This window comes from Phalaenopsis equestris, unplaced genomic scaffold (genome assembly GCF_001263595.1).
Source record: "Phalaenopsis equestris unplaced genomic scaffold, ASM126359v1 Scaffold000900, whole genome shotgun sequence".
Classification (NCBI taxonomy): domain Eukaryota; kingdom Viridiplantae; phylum Streptophyta; class Magnoliopsida; order Asparagales; family Orchidaceae; genus Phalaenopsis; species Phalaenopsis equestris.
The window spans coordinates 11,448-22,967 of NW_018165339.1; the positions used below are offsets into that span (position 1 = coordinate 11,448).

At 37.2% G+C, this 11,520-nt stretch overlaps 1 protein-coding gene across 1 annotated transcript; it reads left to right on the plus strand.

The window, feature by feature from the left end:
* Window positions 1-3,923: 3,923 nt before the first annotated feature.
* LOC110032262 (ribosomal L1 domain-containing protein 1-like) lies at window positions 3,924-5,432 on the plus strand. Its single transcript, XM_020735835.1, has one exon. The coding sequence runs from the start codon at window positions 3,924-3,926 to the stop codon at window positions 5,430-5,432; it is 1,509 nt and encodes a 502-aa protein (XP_020591494.1).
* The last annotated feature ends 6,088 nt before the right edge of the window (window positions 5,433-11,520 follow it).

Below are 11,520 nucleotides of genomic sequence, written 5' to 3' on the forward strand. Positions count from 1 at the left end.
AAAAGAATTACTCTATTTAAGCATCCACATAAACATTCACTCAAATGCCACAACTCGCCATAAAATCCTATCCCTTTTTTATTTATCAAATTCTCAGTTCTTCTATTGTGACGCATATAAATGCATCAATTCATATTTCAAAAAAAATTTTGGGGCTAGTTTTATAAATAGTAATGTTTGAAGTGATATATGTGTAATTAAATTTCTAAATTTACTTGTGAATACAAGAAAAGTGCCAACAACAATCTCGTGATCTAATGGAGCATTCAGAACTAAGTGTGTCAAAGAAGGACCCACCAATATGAGACTCGAAGGCTAATCAAAAGCATCAAGTACAAAATTAATCAAGGCAATCAAGCAGTTCAAAACTGAGTGGTTTGACTCGAAGTGAAGTATAGAAGTGTTAGGTATGGCTCATTAACCAGATAAGAGACAAATGCTGGAGCGGAACGGAGCGAGCCAGCGGAGTAGAGCGAGCGAGTGAGCGTAGTGGAGCTTACGAGCGGAGTGGAGCGGAACTACGCACGTTGATGTCAGGTATCACAAGATCAAATGATTGATTGCTTCTGTTGATTTTTTGTTGCAAAAGGTTCATACTGATGCAAATGCAGCTGATATGTTAACCAAGTCAGTTACTATCAACAAGTTTTTGCATTGCTTGCACTTGTTGAATGTTTGTAGTTGCTAAAAAACATGGTAGTCCAACCCACTTCAGTGTGTAAGAAACTCCATGATATATTTCTCCTAAGGGGCTGAATATTCGCCAAGGTGGAGATTTATTGGATGTGACTCATATACTAGATAAGGGATAGATGTTGGAGCGGAACGGAGCGAAGCGAGCGGAAGCATCAGTCTAATCGGGGGAGTTTCTTTATGTGGGTTGATGGTGCGGGGGAAATGGCCTCGCGGTTCGGTACAGGAATAATTTTGTAATTACATATTGTACACAATAGCTATATATATATGTATTGCAACCCTAAGGCGATTCTGTACTCTTTCCTGAAATTGAAAGAAAGTCGTCGCTCTGTTCCCGAGAACGTAGGCATTTTTGTTGAACCATGTTAAATCTTTATGTTTTTTTTTCTGGATTTGTGTTTATTCTTATTTTTCTTCGCTCTAAAATTCTCAACAAGAAGAATCCAAGGCATTCCTCATGATGGAACCAACCCCGAGAGGAAAGCCAGCATCTCTAGTTTTGAAATTATTTCGGAGGCATCCAACAAACTCCTCAAACAACATCAAGATTTGGAGAGATGAGTCTCAGCCATCCCTTAAGACCTTTTCGTCAAAGAGCGGCAACCTATCGAATTACAATGATTCACCCCCGCTCGACAACCTAGCTTTGCCCACCCAACATGAGTTCACTGTCAATGATCGAGGCTTTGCAACCATACTTGACCAACCAATCGATACAACTTAATTGATCAAGTCAATTTTGTCGACCCTTTAGCAAGAGAGGTCCCCATATGATTGTTTAGCTTTAGGGTTGACCCTGGATGGTGTGGTCTTGGTCAGTCTTGCACACACACACTTAATAGCCCTCACCTGCACTCACAACCTGACCCTCAACCAAACATGCCTAGCTTTATCCCTTACTCTATTTGAAACTCATGTGGATGGTCCTCTAAATCATTAGTCATAAGTTAATGGAAGATCCAAAATGGGAGTTCTTTTGGTCTCATTGTTCAAATAGGTGACCTCATGATTGACGCCGTCAATTAATCCCAATTTTATCAAATTCCCAATTTTGACCCTTCTTGGCTACAAACTTTACCAAATTATCATATTGCCCATAAACCCTAGATTTTCCAAAAATTCCTTAAAATTACCCAAATTCTTAAAATCTCTTCAAGAAAATCATTTCAAACCATTCCAAATCACTCAAATTGATCAAAATACTTCAAATTTTGCAAAATTCCCAAAATACCCCCATAAATCCCCAAAATTTCCAAAATGCCCTTCATACCCCAAAAAATTTCAAAAATTCCAAAATCTACAAAATCATTCCAAATGTCTTCAAAATCAAATTGAACTACTCCATTGAGCCCAATTTGACCAAATTGACCCATTTTGACCAAAGTTACCAAATTGCCCCTAAATGTCTAAATTCCCCAATTTACCCCCAATTTCCACCAAATTGACTTCAATCTCCCCCAATTTCAATTCCAAACCTAAATTCATCATCCTCAATCCCAATCAAACCCAATTTCAAACCCAATTGCAAGCCCAATCCAAAATCCCCAATTTAGCATACCCTTAACACTTACATGGTGAACCTAACACTTACAATTGTCAATTATGATTCCTTCCTCTTTAATTAATTTCAACATAAGCACATTTCTTCTTAAAAAGGCTTTTCTAGGAATGTCTCATCTTTTCATTAAAATCATTGTGTTTCTGTTACTTACGTGAAATCTCAATTATCTTTTTTTTTTATTTGAAATGGATTCTATATCATGCTTCTTTAGGATACATGACTAGCTAATTCACAGTGAAATCATGCTTAACATGTGTATTTCTCCACTCACTCGAGGCTTAATATTACATACCCATTTCATGTTTATCTCGGAAACTCGTTAACTTTATAAATAACATTCATACTCACATGTAAGCGGAAGACCTTTAGAAAGTGCATAATTTGACACATTTCAATTTGATATCCAAGGCTTTTTATAGTCCTCTCACAAATGTTAGTTGGTCCAAGTTAATTATACATAAAAACTATGTTGTAAGATTTTCTATTTATTCATGATTAGCAGTTAATGATACTCTCAGGACTGTTGACTCTCTACGGGATATCATTGCTCAATGCTGTTCTTTTATCCTACACTAAGAAGATAATCAACACTAAATTGTTGAGATAAAAAAAGGAATTGAATCATTATTTCCTCTAACTAAAATATGCTTTTATGACCTTACTAATCAGTTGATGATCACATAAGTTTGTTTTATTGCATATTTAGTGAAAGGCAGACATGAGTGCTGCACGTCTGCTTATACCTTGCTGCAACAACTCATTGCACCTCTCCAAGTTCCTTGTTGGAAAATCTGCTATCTTTTTTTTTGTTGTGGAGGAGGTTGTGATAAAATCTGGTGTAACTTAGACCAGATGATATATACACAATTATTTTCGGTTTTATTTTGCATAGCTGCTCTATTTCAAGTAGTTATTATTTTGATATTCTTTTGTAGGGCGGTCAAAATGGCTCGTTGTTCGCGAGCAGCTCGTGTTTGGCTCGTTAAGAAGATTGTGTTCGCCTCTTTAGTTAAGTTAACGAGCCGAACACGAACAACACGAACAAATATTTGTTCGCTCGTGTTCGGCTCTTTTTGGCTCGAAATACTATCAATCAATTATATATATATATATATATATTTGATTAGTAGTATTTTTAAAAAATTTAATTGATTACAAGGCTACAAAGATTTATAATCAGTTAAAAGTATTAATGAACAAAATAGAATAAAAATTATTAAATTAGATTCAAATGATGTTTTAAATCTTATCACAATCATTAACATCTTATTGTTACATGATTAGGGTTGTCAAAATGACTCTTTGTTCGTGAACGGCTCGTGTTCAGCTCGCTAAGCAAACGAGTCGAACTAACACACTTTTTGAGCTCGAAACGTGTTCGGCTCGTTTACACCCCTATTCTTTTGGTTTGCTCTGATGAATAGTTTTATTATAGTGTATACTATTTATTAAAAATTTAAGAAAATATAAAGTTAATTTCTTAAACGTTTTAATATTTTTTTATAAACAATGAAACTAAACATTAAAAAGATTAACAAGACTAAAATCTTAAATCTTGAGAACCTAGGGCTTTGTACATCTCCTTTTGCGTGTATCCGCTCAAACCCACAAACCCTCAAACCCTCAAACCCTCGAACCTCTCCGTCGCCCCACAGAAGCACCTCCCATGTCGGCAACGTCAAATCCAGGATCCTCAAGGGTCAACCGGGAAGAAGCCGGCCGCGCAGTCGACGCCCTCCTAGGGTTCCTCCGTGCGAGATCCAAGCAGCTCAATGCCCAGCTTTTCGAGCATGATGATTTCCTCTACCTCCATCTCAGCGTACGTCGCTTCCCCTCCACCTCTCGCATCAACCCATACCGCATTCCTCTCCCTCACTCCCTCCATCCTCTCGACCCTTCACGCACCTCTCTCTGTCTCATCGCCGACGACTCCCTAGCCGAGACCGCTAGAGCTACCGCCGCCGCTGAAAAACTTCCCTTCGATTCCGTTATTCCTCTCTCCGAGCTCCGAACGGACTACGTCCCCTTCGAGTCCCGCCGCCGACTCTGCGATTCTTACGATATCTTCTTTGCCGAGCGCCGGATCATCACTCTTCTTCCCCGCTTAATCGGTAACTATTTCTTTAAGAAGAAGAAGATCCCTCTCGCCATCAATATCTCTCGACCTGGATGGCCGGAGGCTGTTCGACAGGTATGTAGGTCTACGCTTTTGTTCTTTGGTTCTGGAACTGGTATTGGGATGAAGGTGGGGAGGGTTTCCATGGATCGAGAGGAGATAATTGATAATTTAATGGCTGCAATTGAGGGTGCAGTCAATCACGTGCCAAAGAAGTGGGAGAACATTAGGTGTATGTATATTAAGTCGGTGCAGTCTGTGGCGCTGCCTATCTATCAGGTGGTTCCTGAAACGGGGATGAAGATTGATATCGGTTTAAGGGAAACGTTAGAGCCTTCAGATGGAATTGTTGTTCAGGAAGGAGATAGAAAGAGTGGGCTGGAGAAGGAGAACCGTAGGAAGATGCGAGTGGGGTCAAAGAAGAGGAAGGGAAGGATTCATGATGTTGATTATATAGGCGGTGAACTTGTGGATGATAATGAGGATGATGATGGAGAAGGCGCAGAAGAGCTGGAGATTGATGACATGAGAATGGAGAAGAAGAAGAAGAAGAAGGATAGGAAGGGGAAGCTGAGCAAGGGCAGAAATGGTAGGACAGCTAGTATTGATGAGGATGGCCGTGAAGAGAAAGAAAATGGTGATCAATTCACTGAATTTGGCACTGGGAGAAGGATACAAAAGAGGGCGAAGAAGATTGTGAATTCTGAGGTGGAAGAGCATGACATAAAAGATGGTTCGATGTTTGATGCTATTGGTTCTGCGGATGAAGACTATCATGGTGACAGCAAGGAGCTTCAACTGAAGAAGAAAGTGAAGAGCAAATATAAGAAAGGGAAAAAAAATTGTTTTTATGGAAGCAGCAGTGATCATGAAAATGTTGGAGCTGCTGAGGTGGAAAATGTGATGAATGTGAATGCTGCTATTGCAACTGCTGCTGCTAGTGATGGCGATCATGTTGATATTGATCTTCCAAATGTGGAGAAAATAGTAAAGAACAATGAAATGCTTGCCAAAGGTAAGAAGGTCAAGAAGGTAAAGAAGACCAAGTTGAGGCAGTAGGCTGATGAATGAAAATTGAAGAGAGACATGCAAGAAAACATGATCTTAGCTGTCTCATGGCTGCTGAGTTTCCGCTCTACTTACTAGTATGCATTCATCAAATATGTTTTTAGTCAACTCTTGATGCTCAATGCTTGCTGAAATTTGATCCCATTCATTTATCTGCATCAGAATTTCGGTTGATTCTGTTCTCTACGTAGTATTTATTGTTTTTCACTCAAAAAGTACTTTTTTTTATTCTATCTGCTTTCATTTCTTGCTCAGGGAAAGTGACAATTTTTATACATGAATGATATTTAGTGCCACCCGCTATATGGTTCTGAATTTATCATGCAATGATATTTAGCTATTATGGTGTTCTCATCAAATTGCCAGCGTGATCCTGTCATAATTATTTAAGTATGTTATATTTCATTTATTGTTTCTACACATCAATGTAAAAATCAGTCGAATCAAGTTGTTAAATCAGTTGAACCATGAACCAATCCTCAAGTTCATTCCGATTAGAAAAAGAAAATCAGGTTTTTAGGGAATTGGGTTCTATCCATAAAATTTAATCGTCAAATTGCTCAACTTGGGAAAGGATCAATTTGAATAGAATCGTAATTAAGAGATCATATTAGATGGTAATATTTTTTTAAGTTCTTTTTTCATGCGGTTGCTATATTTCTATTTTTTTTCTTAGGATTTCTGTGTGGGTGTTGCATTATTTATATATGTAATGCATAAACTCTACTTTTTATATTTATACCACCCAAAATTTTCATGTCACATCAAATATCATTATGTTATTCATGCATGGAAGATGACATTTATGTAAAAAATGAAGTTTAGAAATTTGATATGTAAATAGGTAGGAATTAAGTGGTTTTAATGTAAATCTTTTAAAAAACAAAAAATTCTTGAATGAATTATCTTTAGCTTGTATTTTTTTTCAACCGGCCTAGGCAACTCTTTGCATTGCAAAACATAAATCTCTCTCTCTCTCTCTCTCTCTCTCTCTCTCTCTTTCTCTCTCTATCCAACTAGTTTCTTCAGTTGGAAAGAATGCCTTTGTTGATATAATTTAATAATACAAATTTGAGAGCCGTTTGATTTTATTTAAAAATATAATACAATTCTCCGTAATTCTCACAAAAGAAATATGATGCATGCCATTGTTGGTTTAATTTGATGTTACAGATTTAAGCGCCATTAGATTTTATATATAAATATAATGCAGTTCAAGCAAGTATAATGCTCTTCATGAAATTCTCCTTCAATCCTACTTCAGAAATCCCCCACAGTCATCCCGACAATAGTTCAAATCTCTCCCTATATCCTGAGTCAATGCATAGAATTACTCTCATTAGGTTTCTATTTCAAATGACTTGGAAACATTTCAACAAACAATACATAAGTTCATCCCACGGACAAATCAGGTATCTAGCCTCCCTCCATTGAAACCAGACTAGGGATTTCCCCTCCAAATACAATACTGTCACCATGAGCTTCTCCTCCCCATCTAATCCATTCAACGCAAAATATTGCTCCCCTAATACATACACCAATGTGCTTCTTTCCCCTAAAAAATCGTCATCTTTAACTTCTAAACCCTAGCATCTCCACCCCAATTTCATCTCGCTCTGTTTTTCCCCCCATATATTGAGGGTAAAACTTTCTCATTCAATCGTAACCATATCCCCTTCCTGCTTCTCTCATTTCTTCTCTGTGCTCCCCCATATCTCTTGCATAATCTCTTCTCTATGTTTTGGCCCAATCACCTCCATTACAAATCTTAATTTACCCCAATCGGAGCTCTGGGAGGGGGTTCTTGATGGTGGATGTTTTCGTCTCCATATTTCTCACGTTGGTATCCTGAGTCCATGCATAGAATCACTCATGTAGGTTTCCATTTCAAATGACTCAGAAACATTTCAACAAACAATCCATAAGTTCATCCCACGAACGAATCAGGTATCTTAGCCTCCTTCCACTGAAATCAGACTAGGGATTACCCTCCAAACACAATACTGCCGCCATGAGCTTCTCCTCCCCATCTAATCATTCACCGCAAAATATCGCTCCTGTAACACATACACTCATGTGCTTCTTTCCCCTCAAAAATCGTCATCTTTAACTTCTAAACCCTAGCATCTCCACCCCAATTTCATCTCCCTCTGTTGTTCCCCCCCCCCCCCCCCCCCTTTATTACATTATAGTCATATCCCCTCCCTCCTCTCCTTTCTTCTTCGTGTTTTCTCATATCTCTTGTAAAATTTCTTCTCTATATTTTGGCCCAAACGCCTCCATCAGAAATCTCTAATCCACCCTCAATCAGAGCCTAGGAGGAGGTTCGTGATGATGGATGTTTTCCTCCTCATGTTCTTCACGTTCCTCACGTTTGATATCTTTTCCTTTAGGTTTTGCAAATTGAGCCGCCGACGAAGCCTTGAATTACATCTCATTAGCTTCTTTATCATCTCTTGAATTCTCTCATGATCTCAAATCAATCCTCCATTTGATTCTCAATGGAAGAAAACATATCTTCTATGACAGCAAACCTTTCTTTTATCCCGGATTTGATTTGGTTGATGTCTTCCTCTAATTTTTTCTCCAAATCATCTACTTTCTTAGCTGTCATTCTTTTCGATTTTTTTTCACAAAAAGACAATTTTATATGCTAAAACACCCTTCATTTGGTTCTGGATGAGACAAATTGAGCAACATGCTCCGCAAGTACGTGATCAAGGATCACTCTAATCCGGTTGTGGCTTCCCAAGTAGCTCTAATCGCACATGTATTACAAGTCAGCCAATCCCTTCAATGCTTCCCAACCCGCTATAATCGTGGGATTCAATCACCAAAGGTTGAACGTTGCGATCTCACTAGGTTGAATTGATCGGTGATAGCTCTATACGTCGCGATCCCTTTGGTCTTACTAGCTGGCTCCAATCATGACTACATCAAATGAAATTTAGGGTCTCTGTACGCTGCGATTTTTCTTAATTACTCCAAATCATGACTGTTTCGCACGATGAAGTCATGAGTATGTCGTGATCTTTCTCCACCACACTCAAATCGTGTTGTTTCGCCCCCTTCTCTCAGCGATTTGGTTGTTATGTCCTAGTTCACGACTGTTTTGGCACTAGACGTCGTGATCCAATCAAGACGAAGGCTCCAAACCCAGCCCTATATGCTGGTGCACGGAGCTCTCGTTCGCTTTGATTAGATCCCGTCGGTGATCTCCCATAAATACTACTCTGATACTAATTTGATATGATTTGATGTCAAAATTGGCACGCTTTTCCACATAAATAAGGAAAAAAACACAATTTTTTTTCAATAATTTAAACACTCAACAAGAATACAAAGTAAACACATATAATTCGAGAGTTAAGCGATCTTTCTCAGTCCCTACAATTCGAGGGGTAGGAAATCTCTCACAACCCTAAACCTGAAACTCACAACTCAATCTCATGCATAAAACTCACCCTAAACATAATAAGCTTATTTATACCCAACAATAATAATAATAAAAGACAAAATTGCACTTAGGCTGGGCATTGGCGCAACACATTGTTAGTGCTGAATGGTTAGAGGTTAGTTGAGTTATTTTGTTGAGTGAACTCATATTTCAACACTGTTAGTGGTGAATGGGTATAGTTTAGCTGAGTTAATTTTCTATGTAAATCTATCTGAAGATCCATCAATCAATTCAATGGTGTATGCTGTTTTCTAAAAAAAATTAGTTTGTTCTTTCCTCTTTTATGTTCCTACCTTTTTATTGAAAACTTAGAACAAAGGTCAGTCATCTTTCCCCATATTATTTGTATTAGAGCGAGGTTGAGTGCCTTGGTGAGTTGCCCTATTGAGGGTTAGATATCTTGTGTAAAAAGAAAAAAGAGGAGACAATGGCAGTCACTGGAAGTTTCTTGAGTGTTTCACAACATTTCATTCTCTTTTTCAAAGGAAAATTCTATGAATGCTGGCGTATTAAAATGAAAACTCTATTCAGATCAATCAGCTCTCAAGATCTTCTGGTTTTGGTTGAATATGGATAAGCTGACAGAGATGGTGATAAAGCTCGGTTGAAGGAGAGCAAGAAAAAAGATTCAAAATTGTTGCTCATCATTCAAAAAGATAGTTGTTCTTGATTCGTTCTTCTCAAGAACTTCAACAAGAAGTTGACAACCACTTCAATAGAAGCTTGTGATACACTATTTGAAGAATTTTAAGGCTCTGTCAAGGTAATAACAGTAAAACTCCAAACTCTTTGAAATGAGTTTTAAACCTTGATTATGAAGGGAAATGAAACATCGCAAGATTTTTTTTTTTTTTTTTTGTAGAGTGATTATGATTGTTAGTCAAGTGAGTTTTTATGGAGATAAAATTACATATGCAACTTTAGTTCCCTAAATATGCAGTCTAACTCTAAAGTATGACTATATTGTTACTACCATTGAGGATACCAACGACCTTTCTATCTTTTTCCTTTCATAAACTCATGGGTAGTTTGCAAGCTCACAAGGCACAGCGAAATAGATGAGCTGAGAAGAATGAAGAAAAGACATTTCAAGTTTCTCAAGAGACGGCAGAGGCAAACAAACAAGACGAGTTCGCTGGAAGAGGGCGTGAAGAGGAGGCTTCCGTGGTAGAGGATATGTTAGAGGAAGACAAAAAATCTCATCTTTGATGTACAAGAAAGCCAGTCCATTGGTCAACAAATAGAAAATAAGATCAATATTCAATGCTATAATTGAAACAATGTCTGGGCATATGAAGACAATTTGTAGAAATCAAGTCTCCCAGGCAAATTACATGGAAGAAGATGATGAAGAGAGTAAGTTATTTTTTTGTTCATTCTGATTCTAATGAAGTTTTGAGTGCTCTTATTTTCTATTTGTTGACCAATGGAGTGGCTTTCTTGTAATTTGCCTGGGAGAATGTTTGATTTTTGGATAATGGGTCCTCAAATCATATCCTAACAATAAAAGATTCCTCGAAGAGCTCGATGAGTCACAAAATATACAAGCTACACTTGGAGATTATAAACAGATTCAAGATGAAGGCTAATGCAAGGTTACTATGAAAACTAGTCATGATAAAGTAAAATTGCTTTATAAGATTATAAGATGTTTTCACTTGAAATCTCTAATGTGTCAAGTCATGTTCTCATTACTAAAAAGAAGAATGAAGCCCTCAAATCATATCCTAACAATAAAAGATTGTTCGAAGAGCTCGATGAGTCACAAAATATACAAGTTACACTTGGAGATTATAAACAGATTCAAGTTGAAGGCTAATGCAATGTTACTATGAAGACTAGCCATGATAAAGTAAAATTGCTTTATAGTATGTACTTTGTTCCTAACTTGGCACATAGCATTTAAAACTAATGGCTAGTGGTTATACAATTTTATTTAACAATGGAGCTTGTGTTATTAATGATAAATAATTAGGGCAATCTATAGTGAGTGTGCCTATGAAAGAAAATAAGATGTTTTCACTTGAAATTTCTAATGTGTAAAGTCATGTTCTCATTACTAAAAAGAAGAATGAAGCTAAGTTGTGACACCTATTTTTTGGGTATCTCAATATCAAAAGCTTGGAGCACTTGAGTTCGAAAGGTTTGGCATTATATTACCTTCAATTGATTCTCTTGATTTATGTGGAGGATGCTAATCTATGTGGATTTATGAGAACTATATCACTTAGTGGAAGGTTGAAAGGTATAATTGCACTTTCATAAAGATTCTTTACATGGATCGTGGTGGCAAGTTTTTATCTAAGGAATTGATACTTTTTTTTTAATTAAAGAACATGACATTCACAGGGAGATAACTATACCTTATGCACTGAAGCTAAATGGAGTAGCCAAAAAAAAATAATTATATATTTATAGAAATGGCAAGAAGTTTGTTAAATTGCGAGGACTCCCAAATCAGTTTTCGGTAGAAGCGGTGGCAATATCAATTTATTTGTTGAATATTTCTCCCACAAAATCTACCTTGAATTAAAAACCATAGGAGACATGGAAAGGTAGAAAACCATTAAGTAACTTGAGAATTTTAGTATTATTGCCTATGCTTTGATAAGCTTTCAAGCT